Source organism: Gracilinanus agilis, chromosome 4 (genome assembly GCF_016433145.1).
Source record: "Gracilinanus agilis isolate LMUSP501 chromosome 4, AgileGrace, whole genome shotgun sequence".
In the NCBI taxonomy this organism is placed as follows: domain Eukaryota; kingdom Metazoa; phylum Chordata; class Mammalia; order Didelphimorphia; family Didelphidae; genus Gracilinanus; species Gracilinanus agilis.
The window spans coordinates 190324012-190342800 of NC_058133.1; the positions used below are offsets into that span (position 1 = coordinate 190324012).

At 47.4% G+C, this 18789-nt stretch overlaps 1 protein-coding gene across 3 annotated transcripts; it reads left to right on the plus strand.

Annotated features, from left to right (window-relative positions):
- The first annotated feature begins 381 nt into the window (after positions 1-381).
- HAP1 (huntingtin associated protein 1) lies at positions 382-18193 on the plus strand. Of its 3 annotated transcripts, none has more exons than XM_044673463.1 (15): positions 382-650; positions 2126-2202; positions 3955-4071; positions 4334-4434; positions 6618-6726; positions 6865-6943; positions 9290-9420; positions 9675-9749; positions 11676-11813; positions 12053-12123; positions 14392-14568; positions 14976-15265; positions 16070-16294; positions 17366-17468; positions 17637-18193. In XM_044673463.1, the coding sequence occupies exons 1-15, from the start codon at positions 542-544 to the stop codon at positions 18013-18015; spliced, it is 2181 nt and encodes a 726-aa protein (XP_044529398.1). In that variant the 5' UTR covers positions 382-541; the 3' UTR covers positions 18016-18193. The 3 variants fall into 3 exon arrangements, with proteins under 3 accessions (XP_044529398.1, XP_044529399.1, XP_044529400.1); XM_044673464.1 differs by having other exon boundaries at positions 17395-17468; XM_044673465.1 differs by lacking the exon at positions 17366-17468 and having other exon boundaries at positions 17637-17779.
- Positions 18194-18789: the final 596 nt, after the last annotated feature.

Below are 18789 nucleotides of genomic sequence, written 5' to 3' on the forward strand. Positions count from 1 at the left end.
GCATCCTTTGCACCTGCAATCCCAGACTGCTGTTTTGGGCTCAACCACTCTGGCGAGAGAGTTGGAGGGAAATTAATGGAGGGAGGAGTAAGGCAGTATGTGTATTAAATCTCGGAGAAATCTGCTCCAGCCTCTCCATCCTGCCCCTTCTGCCTTGCCCCTCACCTCGTCTTATCTCGTCGCCGTGGAAGATCGCAGTTTGGTCCCGGTTCCGAGCAATGATAACAATTCCCTGCCGAAGCCTGGTCAGCCGGTCTTTGCGCGTCCTCCTCTCCACGCCCCTCCTCGTCACGTGGTAGGGCTCAACCAGGTGCTATAAACAAGACGCAGGTTATAAATAGAGTGCGCTAGGCTGCGGGCTGCGGGCTGCGGGCTGCGGAGCCTGGGCTGGGAGGCTGGAGGGAATGAACGCGGGGAGCGCATCTGACTGCCAGTGCAGCCCTCGCCCATCCCTCGGCCGCGGGGGCTCGCCCGCCCGCCTCACCCCAGATCCTTCTCCCGGACGTGACTCCGGTTCCCCTTAGCCCGAGCGGCCGCGGACATGGAGGGTCCGGTGACAGTAGAAATTTGGAGCAGCCCAGCTGCGTACTGCGCCGGGGGGACCGGCCCCGAGAGAACCTCGGAGTTGCTCATCCGAGAGCTGGAGGAAGGTAATGGGGGCCCAGGAGTCTCCAGCAGGGAAACCGGGGTGGGGTGGGGTGGGGTAAGGATGCCCAAGGCATAGGCATCCTTCACTGGCATCGTCCTTTCCCATTCGAGGTCCGCAGGCTCGGGCATCTGAGCCCTTTAAGGGTCGGCGTTGTGAGAATGGAATGCGATATTTGTAAAGCGCCTGGCACATAGTAGGCGCTTATTCCTTTCCCGCTTCTCTGTAATCTCTGGGCGTCTGTCCCCTGTCCCTCACTGGGGTTCTTCTAGTTGTAGTCCTCCCCGTTCCTGGGCGCGCCTGCCCCTTATTGTCTTGTGAGGACTATTTGGCTCTCCCTACCCCGCAGCAAGCCGCAGATCTGTGTGTACACTCCTCCGGCTTCCTTTCTCTTCTCTTCTTCCCTCCTCCCCAAGTCCCTGAGTAAAGCAGCCGCAGGATCTATCTAAGCTAGGAACGTGCGTTCAGTGTACGTCCTTCTGAGCTGGACACTTCGAAAGCCCAAATGTGATGCTTAGCCATTTCCCCCGGAATGTTATTTTCTTTATAATTACTGGAGAGGGAAGGAGGGAGGAGAGGAGAGGGGTCTTCTATGTAGGTCAGACTGGCTTTGCTTCTCACTGCCCTTCCTCCCCCTCCATGGCAGAGATTGGGAGGGGGGCCTTTGCCTTGGGCCTGGACTCTGATTGGGACTGAGACTTTTTTTTCTTCTCTGTTTGGTTGGGAGGGAGAAACTGAGAGGTGGTGAGAGGAAGAGCATAACCAGAACCCAGCAGAAGCCTCTAGCATTAGGACATCCCCCCTTCCCAATTTTAGGAGGGGGAATGAGAAGAAAGGCTGTGCTCAGGTCAAGGGGCTCCTCTTTAATGAGACTTACATAGCAATTAGTACCAATTAGGGGTTGATGAGTTTGACAGGGGACCTGGAAGGCTCTAATGCTTGGAGGCTGGGAAGGAAGGTTGTCTCATCCAAGCGGACGTGCGGGTCTACACATCCCCCCAGCCCCAGTCTAGTTTCCTGACTCATCTGTTCTTTTAAGCAAAGGGAGACCCCATCCTGAAACATCTTGACATAGCCCTTCTCTTCCAAAAAAAAAATGTTTAAACCCAGAAAAGCAATAAAGGATATGAGGGAGAGGGCTACCCACATAAACTCTGAGGGGGAAGGGTCAGCCATTGACTCATTCTTCGTGCAGATCGGTACTTTCTTCTCCCCCACCTCCCACATGAAAAACTGGGTCAAATCGAATCTCCCTTGGAGGTGGGGAGGGGCTGGCATCTCTGCTGCACAGATGGAGAATGCTTGTTTATAACAGAGGAGTGGAGGATGTTATGGGGCTCGTTAGGAGGTGCATATCTGGTAGCTTTCTTCACTTTAACTCTTCCTCCTTTAGGGGGAGGTAGGAATGGGGTGGTAAAGGTGAGGCTGGCTAGGTGGCCCTCTGTCCCTCTCCATGTCTTCTCTTCCTAACCCCTGCAGTGCTCTGCTCCGAGAGAGTCAGCCAAGTCACCAAGACCTATCATGATATCGAGGCCGTGACCAGCCTTCTGGAAGAGGTAAATATCCACTCGATTCTGCCCCTATGGTGGCTTCTTTCCCCTGGCCCTCCCCATGTCTCAGGCCACCAGGCAGGGATCAGATGTCTTTCTCAAGCGAAAAGCTTGCTGGGGAAAGAAAGGTCTTGTTCCTACCGTCTACCCTCTGCTATGTTACCCTTCTGGTTCCCTGGCTACCTGTTGGACCAGGTGGTAGGGTCAAGCAAAGGGAATGGTATAGGATTATAGCATGTTAGAGATGAAAAGAACTTTAGCAATCCTTGAATCCAGCCTCATTTAACAGAGAAGAAAACAGGACTAGAGAAGAAATTTGCCCTATGGACACAGAACAGGTTTGGGGCAGAGCCAGCCCCTACGTCAGTTGGCTTGGTTCCTAACCTGGGGCTCTTTTTTTAGATCTGTAGTTCTCAAATTTTTTGGCCTCTGGACCGCCTTTATACTTTTTTGTTTAAAACTCTTACCTTCCATCTTAGAATTAATACTGTGTATTGGTTCTAAGGCAAAAGAGAGGTAAGGGCTAGGCAATGGGGGTTGTGACTTGTTCAGAGTCACCAGCTAGAAAATGTCTGAGGACAGATTTGAAGCCAGGACCTCCTGTCTCTAGGCCTGGCTCTCAATTTACTCCTTTATACTTTTAAAAAATTATTGAGGAGGCAGCTGGGTAGCTCAGCGGATTGAGAGCCAGGCCTAGAGACAGGAGGTCCTAGGTTCAAATCTGGCCTCAGACACTTCCCAGCTGTGTGACCCTGGGCAAGTCACTTGACCTCCATTGCCCAACCCTTACCTTTCTTCTGCCTTGGAACCAATACACAGTATTGATTCCAAGATGGAAGGCAAGGGTTAAAAAAAATTATTGAGGACCCCAAAGAGCTTTTGTTTATGAGGGTTCTATCCATCAATATTTACTGTATTTAAATATGAAACATTTCATTAAAATAATCAAAAACCCATTATTATATGTTGATATAACATTTTAATGAAAAATAACTTACTTTCCCAACAAAAACAACTATTGAGAAGAGTGGGATTTTTAAACATATTTTTCAATTCTAATGTCTTAAATTAGACATTATTTATGTCTTCATAAAATTCATAAAAGACATATGACTTCATAAAAGACAAATGGATTCTCAAATTTATTGCTGAATTAAGTTTGCTGCCAAATGCTGTTGCAGCTTTAAAATCCTTACCTTCTATCTTAGAATTTATATTATGTGTTATGAGGCAAGAGAGAGATATAAAGCTAGGTAATGGAAGTTAAGTGAGTTGCCCAGGGTCACACAGCTAGGAAGTGTCTGAAATCAGATTTGAACCCAGGACCTCCTACTTCTAGGCCTGGCTCTCCATCCACTGAGGCACCCAGCTGCACCCACTGCCCAAATGTTTTTTTGATTCAAGGCTATGAAGAAAATTTGACTTCACACAGAGAGGTAGCTGCAAAAGGAAGGAGCACTTTAGTAGATAACATCATAGTATTATTGTGAAAATAGTTTTAACCTTGGATTTATGAAAGGGTCTTGGGGGGACCTTTTATAGTCAGGGCTTTGCACTTTGTGAACCTCGGTACTGGACCATACTGTTTCCCCCCATCACTTTGGGTTGGAACCAGAAGGACCTCCACAGGCATCTTCTTCATTGATCCTTGTATTGTAGGCGGCATTCCTAACCCTTCCAGCTCTGCCAGACCGCCCTAATGGCTAGTTGGGCCCATAAAGACCTTTTCCTTCCTCTCACCCTATCATTGGCCTGCAGAAAGAACGGGACTTGGAACTGGCAGCCCGGATTGGCCAGTCTTTGCTGAAACAGAATTGCTCCTTGTCCAAGCAGAATGAGTTACTGGAGGAACAGCTGGAGTTAGCCAGAGAGGAGGTAAATGCCCAGGGCCTGGGTCCTTCCCAGCAGTCTTTCTGTGCCCCTTTCTCCTAAGAGCACCCTCTCACCCCCACCTCTTGGGGCAGCACACCCTTTAAAGAAGAGAGACCCACCAGTCTCCTTGACTTTATTTCCCTGGCTTGTAATCCATCCCCAGATTGTTGGGGCTTTCTATTCTGCTCCACCGTTGCCCCCTAGTCCACGGTTGTAGGGTACCCCTCATCCTAGCCTCATAGTTTCTTTCTTCCACCCACTGCAGATAGCCCAGCTTCGGCATGAAGTTGCTATGCGTGACAATCTCCTCCACCTCTATACAGACACTGTTGAAGAAAGCGAGCCATCCAGTGCTGCGCCCACACCGTGAGTTCCTTGGCCTTGCTCCCTGCCCTCTCTACCCATGCTGTCCTCACCATGTCAGGTTTAGAAGCTCCAGGAGGGGCTTAGAGGTTGGCTAGGAGTTGAAATCATTGGGACCCCTTCTCTCTGCCCTTCCCCAGAAAATATGAGATGACCACCTAGTCTAAACTGCATTTTGCTGTTTAATTGTTCAGTCACGGCTGACTCTTCCTGGCCCTGTGGACAAATCCATGGGTTTTCTTGGAGTGGTTTGCCATTTCCTTCTCCAGTGGGTCCCCCATTTTACAGATGAAAAAAATCGAGGCAAATAGAGGTTAAATGACTTGCCCAGGGTGACATAATCAGGAAGTAATTCTCATTTTACCGATGAGGAAATGAAGGCTTCTAGAGGAAAGTGACTTGCTCAAGGGCACATTACATGTTAGTGGCAGAATCAGTACTAGGTCTTAGGTCTTCCAACATCTGGTCTAGAATCAGAGGATACTGGTTCAAGTCATGCCTCTGATGCTATGTAATCTTGGACAGTTCCTTTAGGGTTTGGGGCTTTCCATTCCCTTGTCTGTGAAATGAGGAGGCTGGACTAGCTAGTTGTGTTTTTTTTCCCTGTATTGTGGCTACTCAGACTTCCCTAACCACACATGTCAGAAGTGGGTAGCTTGGTGATGCAGTGGATAGGGTGCTGGCTCTGGAGTCAAGAGGCCCTGAGTGCAAATGTGACCTCCAACACTTACTAGCTGTGTGACCCAGGGCAAGTCATTTAACGCTGCTTGCCTCAGTTTCTTCATCTGTAAAATGAGCTGGAGAAGGAAGTGGCAAACCACATTAGTAGCTTTGTCAAGAAAACTCTAAATGGGGGTCATAAAGAGTCAGAGTCAGACATGACTAATCAATGAAAAAACAAAACAAAACCCTCCAAACCAAACAAACCATATATACCATAGAGATGTGATGCAGAGGACTCTCAGATGAGACAGCTAGTGGATAGAACACCTGACCTAGTTCAAATCTAGCTTCAGACACTTATTAGCTGTGTGATACTGGGCAAGCCCTCTAACCCTGTTTGCCTCAGTTTCCTCATCTGTCAGATGAGATAGAGAAGAAATTGCAAATCACTCCAGTGTCACTGCCAGCAAAACTCTAAATAGTCATGAAGAGTCAAACCCACCCAAAAAATATTAGCAACAGCAATACCAGCCAATGAGGAAACTCCCTTCAATGCAGATCCTTCTTTCTCCGCAACTCATCTTAGAGAGTTGTCAGATCATTGAAGCTGTCAGATGATTTCTTATGGTCACACAGCCAGTATGTGTCAGAATTGGAGCTAGCTAGGCCTTTTTTGGCTTTGAAGTGAGCCCTGGCCACTATATTGGGGTAGTCAAAAGATAGTGTGTTTCTAAACTCAGGGTTTCCCACCATCAAAAGACTCTGTTTCTGGGGCAGCTGGGTAGCTCAGTGGATTGAGAGCCAGGCCTAGAGTCAGGAGGTCCTAGGTTCAAATCCGGCCTCAGACACTTCCCAGCTGTGTGACCCTGGGCAAGTCACTTGACCCCCATTGCCTACCCTTACCAATCTTCCACCTATAAGTCAATACACAAAAGTTAAGGGTTTAAAATAAAAAAAAAATTTTTAAAAAAGACTCTGTTTCTGTCTTTTGAGGGGGAGAGACACAGACAGACAGAGGGGAAAGAGGAGGGGGAGGGAGGGAGAGGAGAAGGAGACAGAGAGGGAGGGAGGGAGAGAAACAGAAACAGACAGGAGGGGGGAGAGAGAGGAGAGAGAGAGAGAGAGAGAGAGAGAGAGACAGAGAGAGAGACAGAGAGAGAGAGACAGAGAGAGAGACAGAGAAACAGAGACAGAGACAGAGAGACAGAGACAGAGAGAAGAGAGAGACAGAGAGAGGAAGGGAGAGAAACAGACAGAAACAGACAGGAAGGAGGTAGAGAGAGGAGAAAGAGAGAGAGAGAGGCGGAAAGACAGAGAAAAAGGTAGACAGACAGAGGGGAAAGAGACAGAGAGAGAGGGAGAGAGAGAGGAGAAAGACACAGAGAGACAGACAGACAGAGGAGAAAGACAGAGGGAGGGAGAGAGAGAGTGTGTGTGTAGGTGAGGTATAGAGGGCCCCCTTCACATCCCCTCTCTGATCTTTCCCTCTCTTCCTTCCTCTCTACTTCCCCATTGCCAACCAGACTTCGCCATTGTGATTCCTCGGTTTCTCTGCAGCACTGTATCCAGTTGGACACCCTGCAGCAAAAGCTGAGGGGCCTGGAGGAAGAGAACCAGCAGCTCAGGCTGGAGGTGGGAAATGGGGCTTGGTGTTAGCCAGGAAGAAAAGATTGCTTTGCTTCTGCTGGGGCTAAGTGAAGAGAGGAATGTCAACTGGTGGTGGTAGTGATGGTGTGTTCATACTCTTCTTCTACCTCCTCTTTCTTCTAGGCTACCAGCATCGTCACAGAGACCTGTCAGTATGAGGACCAGGAGCAGCAGCTGATGCTGGACTGTGTGGAGCAGTTCTGTATGTGGGATGGAAGCTGGGCATGAGGGCTGGGTGGCTCAACCTGGGAGGCAACCAAGTTGCCCCTGGGTTATATTATCATCCTTTTTTAAAAACAAAAAACTTGTACTTTCTGTCTTAGAAACAAATACAAGACAGAAAAGAGCAAGGACTAAGCAAATGGGTTTAAGTGACTTGCCCAGGGTGACACAACTAAGAAGTGTCTAGGGCCAGTTTTGAATCCAGGTTCTCCCAACTCCTGACCTAGTATCCTATCCACTGTACCACCTAGCTGCCTCCATTCTCAGCCGCCGCTGCCTTCTTTTTTTTTTTAAAACCCTTATCTTCCCAGCTGTGTGACCCTGGGCAAGTCACTTGACCCCCATTGCCCACCCTTACCAATCTTCCACCTATGAGACAATACACCAAAGTACAAGGGTTTAAAAAACAAGCAAACAACCCTTATCTTCCATCTTACTGTATATAGGTATATATTCCAGAAAAGCAAGTAATAAAGGCTAGGCAATGGGGGTTAAGAGACTTGCCCAGGATCACACAGCTGGGAAGTGTCTGAGGCTAGATTTGAACCCAGAACCTCCTGCCTCTAGGCCTGGTTCTTATCCACTGAGTCACCCACTCAGAGTTTAAAGGCCTTGTGGGTAAGTGTCAATGTCAGGACTCAGTCAGCTCCTCTGACTTTAATGTTGTCCCCTCCTATTTTTCTCCCCAAAGTCAAGGTAGGATCTTTTCCTTAGACCCTATGCCTGCCTTCTCTCAAAAAGTTCTTTTAATTAAATATTTTTCTATTAATAAAAATCTCTATTCTTTATTTCCCACCTCTTTTGTCTCTTTCTCCCTATCCCCAAATTGGGAAAAGAAAAAAAAAGGAAAACAAAACTCTTGTAACAAATGTGTATAATCAAGCAAAAGCAAATTCCTGCATTGGCCACGTCCAAGACAAATATGTTCCATTTGGCCTATTCAAGCCATCACCCCTCTCTCAGGAGCGGGGAAGCCTGCTTCCTCATGGGTCCTCAGAAACGGTGGTTACTGACCACACGGATCGGCATTCTTACATATTTTGTCTTTACTCTGTGGTCATGCAGATTTTTCTCCTGGTTCTGCTCACCTCATGCTTCAGTTCCTAGCATCTGTCTTCTCAGGTTTCTCCAAAACCATCCCCTTCATTTTTTATTTAATTAAAAAACCTTTTCCTTCTGTTCTACAATTGATACTAAATATGGCAGAAGAAGAGCCAGGGGTTAAGTGACTTGCCCAGGGTCACAGCTAAAAAGTGTTTGAGATCCTATTTGAACTGAGAATCTCCCACCTCCAAGCCTGGCTCTTTATCCACTGTGCCATCTAACTGCCTCCGTTATTATTATTCTTTTTATGGCATCATAGCATTCTTTACATTCATATATCATAATTCGTGCAGTCATTCCCTCAACTAATGGGCACCTTTTTCACATCCAATATTTTGTACCCACAAAAAGAGTTGCTATGAATAATTTTGTCCACATGACCCCTTTTCCCTCCCTTTGACCTCTTTGGTGTAGAGATGTGGCAGTGTGCAGCTGAGTAACTTTTTGCCTGCTATCTGTAGTTCTTCTGGTTGAGGAGTCAGTAGATGGCTCAGTGGATCGAGAGCCAAGCCCACAGAGGGGAGGTCCTGGGTTCAAATTTGGCCTCAGACATTTCCTTAGCTGTATGATCCTGGGCAAGTCACTTAACCCCCATTTCCCAAACCTTACAGTTTTCTGTCTTAGAACTGATACTAAGATAGAAGGTAAGAGTTAAATTAAAAAAAAAAATACAAGATTGGGACCAATGGGGGACAAAGGAGAAATTAGAAAAACTGCTTGAGGAAAATTTGATGGAGGTGAAGGGAGACCTCTAGAAATCTGTGTCCTGATCTTGCTTCTGACATTGACTAGTTGCTTCACTTTTGAGCCTTAGTTTATCCATCTGTAAATGAGGGCAAAGACGTATGCTATTGATCTCACAAGATGGTGAGGCTCAAATATGCCTAAAATGCTCTGCAAAGGGGGCAGCTGGGTAGCTCAGTGGATTGAGAGCCAGACAGGAGGTTCTAGGTTCAAACCTGACCTCAGCCACTTCCCAGCTGTGTGACCCTGGGCAAGTCACTTGACCCCTATTGCCTAGCTCTTACCATTCTTCTGCCTTGGAGCCAATACACAGTATTGACTCCAAGACAGAAGGTGAGGGTTTTAAAATAAAAATAAAAATAAAATAAAATGCTCCACAAACCTTCACCATATAAGTGCCATTTAGGATGACGCTGGTGTGGGCTTGGGGCTGGGAGATGGGAGAGACATCACCTTCCCTCTTCTCCCCCACTCCCAGCGGAGGTGAGCCAGCAGGTAGCTCTCTTGTCAGAGGAACTGGCCCGAAAGACGGAGGACCAGGCTCGCCAGCAGGAGGAGATCAGCACGCTCCTGGCCCAGATCGTGGGGCTCCAGCAGCGGTGCCGGGCGGTGAGCGATGTTTCCATCTCTTCTCGGGGGATGGGCCCTTCTTCTTTGCTTCAAAAAGCCTTTCTGGGGGACATTGCATTCTGGGGAGGCAGCTCTGCGCTCTCTTTAGAGGGCATGCAGGACCCAGAGGCTCGGGGACCTTGGGGATGGGGTGATAGTTCTCGAGCATAGGGATGATGGCGGTGCTGGGGCTGGGGGTGGAAGGGGTGGCATCTGTTGGCTCTGGGGGGTGACAACTCATAGTTGCCTTCCAGTATGGGACAGAGATGGAAGAGCTTCAGCAGCACCTGGCATCGGCCAGAGAGGTCCAGAGGAAACTTCGGACAGAGGTGAGGCCCCTGTCTTCTCTACCTCTTATTCTCATTCCCTTGGATGCAATGAGTAATTGAGCTGGAATCTAATCTAGAACTCTTCATTTTATTAACATTTTACCCTAAACTCTCTTGTAACAGCAAGTTGTTCAGTTCAGTTGTATCTAACTCTTTGTGACTCCATTTGGAGTTGGCTTGGAAAAGATACTGGAGTGGTTTGTCATGTCCTTCTCCAGCTCGTTTTACAGATGAGGAAACAGAGATGAACAGGGGTTAAGTGACTTGCCTAGCATCACACAACTAGGAAGTGGTTCAGGTCAGATTTGAACTTGGGTCTTCCTGACGGTGGATCGCCAAACCACCATATGGTTGGGTTGATTTAATTTGTCCCTGGTTTTTGACTTGAGTTGTGTTGCTTTTGAGTGTTTTCCTCATTTTTGTCATGGTAACTCATTCTGTTTTCTTTACCTTGGCACAAAGTAGGTCCTTAGCACTTTTTATTTTGTTTTATTTTATTTTTTCATAGAATATACCTTCTTTTATTTTTTAATTGATTAATTGAGAAAATTTTTCCATGGTTACATGATTCATGTTCTTTCCTTCCTCCTTCCTTCTCCCCTCCCCTCTCCCATAGCCAATGTGCAATTCCATTGGGTTTTACATGTGCCATTGATCAAGACTTATTTCTATATTATCAATATTTGCACTAGGGTGATCATTTAGAGTCTACATCTCCAATCATATCCATCAACCCACATGATCAATCATATGTTTTTCTTCTACATTTCTGCTCCCACAGTTCTTCCTCCAAATGTGGATAGTGTTCTTTCTCATAAGTCCCTCAGAATTGTCCTGGATCATTGCATTGCTACTTAGCACTTTTTGTACCAAATGCTTGTTGAATGAATGTGTCTGTTCATACAAGACTTCCCATGTTTTTCTGAAATTTTCACTTCTATTGGTCTTTATGGTTCTAACCCAGGCTTTTAAAAACTAAACTGTGGGGGCAACTGGGTGGCTCAGTGGATTGAGAGCCAGGCCCAGAGACAGGAGTTCCTGCGTTCAAGTCTGGCCTCAGAAACATCCTAGCTGTGTGACCCTGGGCAAGTCACTTAACCCCCATTGCTTAACCCTTACCACTCTTCTGCCTTGGAGCCAATACACAGAATTGATTCTAAGATGGAAGGTAAGGGTTTTAAAAAAAAAATAAAATAAAGAACTAAGTTGTGGGGGCATTGAGGTGGCCCCAAGAATAGAGCATCAGGCCTGGAGTTGGGAGGACCTGGGTTCAAATATGACCTTGGACATTTCCTAGAAGTATGACTCTGGGCAAGTGACAACCCCCATTGCCTAGCCCTTACCATTCTTCTGCCATGGAACCAATACTGGTATTAATTCTAAGAGATGGGTTAAAAAACAAAAAAACATCCCAAACTCAGTTGTGTGTATCAGTCCCCTCATTGTACAGATGAAGCTTGAGGCCCAGTGTGGATGAGGGAGGTGGTGGCTCTCAGTTCAGCTTTTGATTTCTTCTATCCCTTTTCTTTGCCTTCTATAGTCTCTTCCCCAGCCTTGAAAGCCAAGCTCCTTAGAGCTTCAGTAATTGTTGTTCAGTCATGTCTGACTCCCCACAACCCCATAGACTATCGCTATCCATGAGGTGTTCTTGGCAAGGATCCTGGAGTGGTTTGCCATTTTCTTCTCCAGTGGATCCTTTTATCTGTCAGAGGTTAAGTGACTTGCCCAGAGCCATACAGATGGGAAGTATCTGAGACCAGATTTGAACTCAGGTCTTCCTGATTCTACGCCTGGCATTCTATCCACTAAGCCACTTAGCTGCCTCTTCAACAGTGGGGCCTTGGTACTCACTGTCTAGGAGGAGAGTGGGAAGATGGGGCTTGCTAGGGGCCCCTTTCAGGGTCCTGACAGTGCCTGTGTTCATAGGTGCAAGACCTACAAGAGAAATATGCTGAGTGTGATGGGTTGCTGAATGAAGCCCAGGAAGAACTTAAAAAACTCCGTCTCCAAAGCCTGCCTAGTGGCACGATCAGCCACTATAACAGTGTCTATAGCCTGCCGCTGGTGAGCACATAGCACATTCCTTCTCTTTCTCTTCCTCCTCCTCCTCTTCCTCTCCTCCCCACCCTGCAAAAACCCCAAACCAAATTTTTTAATTAAATTTTCTCCAGTGATCAAACATTTCTTTTTTTTTCTTCCCCCACCCTCAGAAAACAGAAACAAACCCCTTGAAATAAATAAACATAGTTAAGAGAAATTTTCACTAATGTGCTTTTCCTCTCATCCCTTTCTCACATCTTCAGGATTCCCTGGCTGCAGAGATTAAAGGGACAATGAGAAAGGGAACTGAGAGTCCTTCATCCTTGGATTACAGGTGAGTGAGAGAGTGGGGTGGCTTCTTGTCCTGTCATCCCTCTGGTTTGTCTCTAGCCTTTCCATGATGCCTCCCCCCCCAATGCAATGCCAGGCACCCATTCCTTTCCTCCCTCCTATCCTACCCTTTGGGTACACACTCTTCTTTCTCCCTTTCCCTCTACACTTGGAAAATGATCCGAGATCCTTCATTGCCTTTGAAGAAACATCATTTCAAAGTTCTGGTTTTTGGCCAACGCTTTGCATAGTTCTTGGCACACCGTCAGTACTTAACTTGTTCAGTTGTTTCAGTCCTGCCTGACTCTTCAGTACCCCATTTGGGGTTTTCTTGGCAAAGATACTGGAATGGTTTGCCATTCCTTTTTCCAGTTCATTTGATGGATAAGGAAACAGAGGCAAATAGGGTTAAGTGACTTGTCCAGGGTCATCCAGGTAGGAAGTGTCTGAGGCCAGATTTGAACTCAGGAAGAGGAGTCTTTCTGACTCCAGGCTGGGCATTATATCCACTAGCCTAACTCTTACTGCTCTTCTGCCTTGGAATAAATAATTAGTACCTATTCTATGACAGAAAATAAGGATTTTCAGTGGAATTGTTTGTCAATTCTGGGAGAGGGGAGACAACAAGAATCATGTAACCATGGGGAAACTTTTTTAATTAAAAAAGAAAAGGAAAGAAAAGAAAAAAAAAAGAAGGGTTTGAACAGAAATAAATAAATGCTTGTTGACAATTAACCAGCTTTCCCTTGTGAAAGTGCTGGTTTCATAAGTGTAAAATGGGAAGTTCAAGGAATCATTGGTGGTGGTGAGTCATTCCGTTGTGGACAGCTCTTGGGGGCCTGTGGACCATAATGCCCATGAGTTCTTAGCAAAGCTACTGAGGTTGTTTGCCATTTCCTTCTCCAGTGGATTAAGGCAAACAGAGGTTAAGTGACTTGTCCAGGTTCACACAGCCAGTAATTGTCTGAGGCTAGATCTGAATTTAGGTCTTCCTGACTCCTGGCCTGGCTCTCTCTTTCCAATGGACCATCTAGCTGCCTCACTACAAGTAAAAACATCCTTTTTTAAAAATCTCCCTAGATCTTTAGGGATTTGAATCATCATTAGCTATTAGGTATCTGGGCCCGGGAGGTGAAGGGAGGTATAAGAAGAAGAGGGTGGATTTCCTAAGGGTGGTTACTTCCTAAAGGCTGTGCAGGCTGACATCACAAATTGATACTAAGAAAGCTGAGAGAGGTCATCAATATCTGTACCAACTGAGCAGATTGCCCTCTGGTTTGGCAGTGGCCAAGCTGGACCAGAGGAGCGTGAAACCACTAACTCCAGCTTACTGAAACAACAATCTACAGTCCTGAGGGATTATTGATCATGGCTATTAGCGACAGGGTTTCCTAACCCCAATCTGTTCCTGATTATTCCTTTCCCTATTTAACATCAATAGATAAAGTTTTATTAAGTACCTTCCTGAGTGGTCATTATATCACAACCCTTGGGGAGGGAGCAACACAGTCAGATGAAACGTTAGAGGCTAATTAGAGCCCAATATTAATAATTAATCCAACCCCAGGTGGGACCTGAAAGGGTTGCCCACACCAGATCACAAGATTCCTGCCTGGGCACTGTTATATAGAAATAGGGCATTATACCATCAAGTAAGGGTGACTGAGTTGGTGCCCTCAGTCACTAGCTACCTAGGGGAATACAAGGCACAGCTTCCCAAACCAATATCCCCTAGGAGCAGAGCAGTATTCAGAAGAGCCCCTATATATTATTTTTATAACACTGCTCTTCTGCCTTAGAAATAATACATGGTACTGATTCTAAGACAAAAGGTAAGGGTTTAAAAAATGTTTTTTTTTTTTTTTTTTTAAATTTTAAACCCTTAACTTCTGTGTATTGACTTATAGGTGGAAGATTGGCAAGGGTAGGCAATGGGGGTCAAGTGACTTGCCCAGGGTCACACAGCTGGGAAGTGTCTGAGGCCAAATTTGAACCTAGGACCTCCTGTCTCTAGGCCTGGCTCTCAATCCACTGAGCTACCCAGCTGCCCCAAAAAATGTTTTTTAAAAAGAAAAAGAATCAGAAGTGAAGGACTGAGCTCTCCAGCTGTGGAAGTAAACAGCCGGTACAAAGGTGGTTTCGACCCTTTCTCTTCCTGATTGGTAGAAGAGAGTCCAATTGACTATCACTTTCCTTGTCCTACTCACTGGCCTAGCTGAGCTCTGGCCCAGCTTCCCAAGGGGATCTCATTCCTCTGCCTCCTTTCTCCCAGGAACATGCGCCGGGTGTTTGAGACGGTGAAGGCGGTGAACCAGGGCACCAGGCCTCGGTCAGGCAGTGGTTCTCTCCATCCCCTCCCTGGGTCTCCCCCACCCTCTGTGGCTGGCAGCCCCTCTGGCACCCCCCATCCAAAATACAACTGCTTGGATCGTCCTTGTGGTGTTCTGCCGTAAGTATCTAAAACAGGAGGTGCCCAAGAGAGAGTCCAATGGGGGGAACATTCAAGTGGTCTGGATAAAACAGGGCTTGAGGAATGTGGAACCAGGGCAGGGAGGAGAGCAGTGATGATGGGAATGGCCTGAGGAGTAGGTAGGAAGGGGAGGGGGAAGAAAACCCCTTCCTGATGGTCGTGGAGTAGTAGTTGGAGTGGTCCTGTCCCCAGGAGAGGGAGTACCTAGAAGGAGCCTCAGAGAAATGATGGGAGGTCACTGACTGAAGTCTACCATCTTTCCTGGGCAGCACTCATGACTCTTGGAGTGGGTTTTCACTCAGATCCCAGCAGGATTAACCTATGTGTGTGTATTGGGGTGGGGGGGAAAGGTGCAGGGGAGCTCACCTGGCTCTGGGTTCTTTTAGGTTGGAGGAGGCCTCTGGAGAGGAAGAAGAGAAGAAGGTGGGTTTCCCAGGTACCCCTGGCAACCAGGATCTGGAACTGGCCCTGCAGCGGCTGACAGCCTGGAAGGAGGCTCAGGAGGCAGAGCCAAACCTGGAGAAGCTGGGTCAGGATGCTGAGAGTTCTAGTGGAGTCCTGACTCCCAGTGAGAGCCTTCTGTCAGGCAGCTCTGATCCCCCTGCTGGCTCTATCTTCTCCATGGGCTCCCTCTCCTTTCTGCCCGATAAACTACAGATTGTCAAGCCACTGGAAGGTAAAAGCAGGTGAAGAGAGTAGGGGGTTGGGGAGGCTGGGGATGGTAGGAGGAGAAAGGAACCTAACCCTAACCCTTCTGTTCTGGACAGTGAAACCTCACACTATCACTGTCTTCGTATCTTCCCAGGAGCACCAGTGGGTTCCCCTACTCTCCAACTTCATGCTTTAAACAAACAAACAAAAAAACACCTCTTATTTTCTGTCTTAGAACTGATACTAAGATTCAGTTCCAAGGCAGAAGAAGGTTAAGCTCTTGCCTGGGTTCACACAGCTAGGAAGTGTCTGAGGGAAGAGTTGAACTCAGTTCCTTCTGTACTCCTAGCCTGGTGCTCTATCCCCTGAGCCACTTAATTCCCTTCATGTTTATTTATTTTATTTTATTTTTTTAGCGTTTGCCTTCTGTATTGGAATCAATACTATTTATTGGTTCTAAGGCAGAAGAGCCGTAAGGGCTAGGCAATGGGGGTTAAGTGACTTGCCCAGGGTCACATAGCTAGGAAGTATCTGAGGAAGTGCCAGATTTGAACCTAGGACCTCCCATCTCTGGGCCTGGCTCTCAATCCACTGAACTACCCAGCTGCCCCCTCCCTTCATGCTCTTTGGTGTATGAGTTTGCATGCTGTTTGTTGACTTATGCCTTATTGTTCCAAATCACTAACCTGTGTAAGACATATATCATTTGGACCACCCTCCCCCTTTTGTCCTATGGGAGAGGAGTGTTAGGATGAGGACAGGAATAGAATTGGAGAATCAGAATCAGGGAACTTGTCTATATATCCTTATCCTTCTGTCTCCTCCCAAGGTTCAGTGACTCTTCACCACTGGCAGCAGCTGGCCCAGCCCCATCTGGCAGGGATCCTGGATCCTCGACCTGGTGTGCTGACCAAGGACTTCCGTCAGTTAGAGGTGGATGTGGAGAAGGTGTACAGCTTACAGGACCCTGAAGAAGATGAGGAGGAGGAGGAGGAGGAGAAGGTGATAGCAGCATCCAGGGCATCTCTGGCCAAGGATAAGACCCATCCTCTATGTGAGTCAGACCTCCTTTCTCTCTTCTGTCTCTTTCCCTAATAAACAATTGGAACAAAAAGGAAACAACTGGAAGGATTGGGGGAGGTGGAAGGAGGGTGTTGGAGGGAAGAAAAGTAAAACCACCATCTCCCACTATTTTCCAGAATAGAGCTACTTTTCTACATCTGGCCAGGGGTTTTACAGCTCTCTCCTATAGTACTTTATCATGAGATAACAGCTGACATTTATGCATAAAAGACTTTTTGTGTCCTTGATCTTGTTTGAGCCTGGCAACATTCCTGTAAAATAGGCACCTTAAATGTTATACTCAGGTTTCTGCAGAGGAAACTAAAGGTTTGGTGCTTGAAGTCACCCAATTATTAAGTGTCAACATTTGACAATGCAGCATCCCTTGATGCCTGGTTCAGAGCTTTGCCCCCCTTTTTGCCCCAATACACCACAATCCCTCTCCTTTCTGACACGCACTGTCCTGTTTGTCTTATTGTCTGCCTGGTCCTATGTCTGTATGATTCTGCTCTGTGTACCATCTCTCTCCTGAAATCCTGGCATGGCTTGTTCATTCATTCTCTAAGCATCTGTTGGACATCTCCTCCCTTTGCTTGATGCTGGGAGTAGGGGAGATGAGGAGCTGGTGGAAAGCCCTGTTCATGTGCAGCTTATAGAGCCTAGCTGGGGAGGCAGGGCACAGGACAATATGAATAAGGGAATCAGTTAACAATTGAAAGCACATGAAGAAGTGGCTTAGACTGAGTATACTGATGCCAAAGTGGTGCCAAGGAGATAGATTAGTCAGGAGTGAGGTTAAGTTAAGCCAAGTCTTGAAGAAAGAGACCCCATTTGGATTCTGTCCTGTCTGACCTTTAGCTGTGGCTATTCTCTTCCCCTTCATTTCCTCTCATCCTCTGATCATCAGTGGGCTGACTTGGTGAGAATCTGGAGGAATAGGGACACCTTTGCTCCTGGGGAAAGAAGTGTGAATGTCTCCCCTCCCACCTCGTGTGTCCTTCCTCCTTCCTTCAACCCTGCCCTCCCAGTGTGTGTTAATCCCACATTTCCTGTCCCCTTCCAGTGTTGCATTCTGTTAACAATCTCCCCCAGACCCCAGCCACCTACACAATCACTACCTGCCGCCTGGTCTGCCCCTCTTCCGATGTGACCTCCGTCACCCCCAGGTAAGGCAACTGGTGCCTCCAAAACCTCATTTCTTCATCCCAGCAACCAGCCCCTTACGGACACTACCAATGGGGGCCCTCTTGTGTCCTCCCTCCAACCCCACCCCAGTAGGGCCTCTTTGTTGTTTCAGCTCATGAGTTCTTCCCTTCTTTCTCTTTTGTCTTCAGCCTTTGCCATTCCGCCACCCCCTGCTGCAGTCCCGCAGAGGGCATAAGCCCCATCCATCCACGTCCTCCCCAGGTCCTGCTGTCTCTTCTGAAGGAACAGGGAATCTCTGCTGTCTCCAAGCCTACATTATTTCCACCTCTGGTCCCAGGCTGGAGAGGCTGGCCTCTGGGAAGCTTTGGCCTAGCCAGGGAACTGCATCGGGATGGGTCAGGGGCAGGTGGAGGGAAGACCAATGGCTTCAGCATAAATTTGGTACAGAAGCTACGGCAGCTGGGACTAGATCGTGTGGTGGCCAGAGGAGCTTCGAAGGCATGGCAAGTAGGGGCTCGAGAGCCCCCTGACCCTGGTCCAGCAGCTCCCAGACAGGGGACAGGTTGACTGGTACTGGGGCCAGAAAGGAATCTCTGATTGTATTTTTATTGGGGAGGCAAGGTGTGTCTCTTCCCTTACCACCTGCCATCGTCTTCATCCTGTTGCTGAGAGTCAGCTGAAATTGAGTTTGGATGCCTTTTCCTACCACCCTACCCCCAGATACACACACACACACACACACACACACACACACACACACACACACATCCTGAGCCCCACCTCACAACTCCACTTGCTACATGCACTTTCTAGGACCCGGCACTTCGTTTCTCTATATCCTCTTTCCCCCTACCCAGCTTAGTCCTGGTTGTAAATAGGGGTTAATATGTTGCTGTGTTGAGAAATTCTGTGTGAATTGTGTAAGATAGGAAGAGCCCAAGCCCTATCTCCTGGATTCCCTATCTACCACCCTATTTTTTTTTAAAGCTTTCTGCTTTCAGATCCACAACTTTTTACATGTGCACTGCTGGGGAGGGGTGGCTAAGTCCTCCATCCCTTGTATACCATATGGATGCTTATTATTAAACTCATCTGAGGACACCCTCCTCTGTGGAGGAGGCTCAGGGCCATGCAATAAATGATGTTTCATGGTGACTGCTTGAATTCTACTTCTTTGGAAAGTGAATGGTTTGGGGAAGTGGAGAAGGGTTGGGGGTGGTGTTACTTATCTTATCTCTTTCTAGAACTATAGAACCTTGAAGCTAGGAGAGACCCCTGATAGAAGAGATCATCTCTTCCAACATCAGATAGAAGAAGAGATTCAGGCTAGGTCACACACTG

Coding starts and splice junctions, on each gene's coding strand:
- HAP1 (XM_044673463.1), top strand. CDS start 542: ATGGAGGGTCCGGTGACAGTAGAAATTTGGAGCAGCCCAGCTGCGTAC. Junction 6,727..6,864: donor ACCAGCAGCTCAGGCTGGAG/GTGGGAAATGGG, acceptor TCTTTCTTCTAG/GCTACCAGCATCGTCACAGA. Junction 12,124..14,391: donor CCTTCATCCTTGGATTACAG/GTGAGTGAGAGA, acceptor CCTTTCTCCCAG/GAACATGCGCCGGGTGTTTG.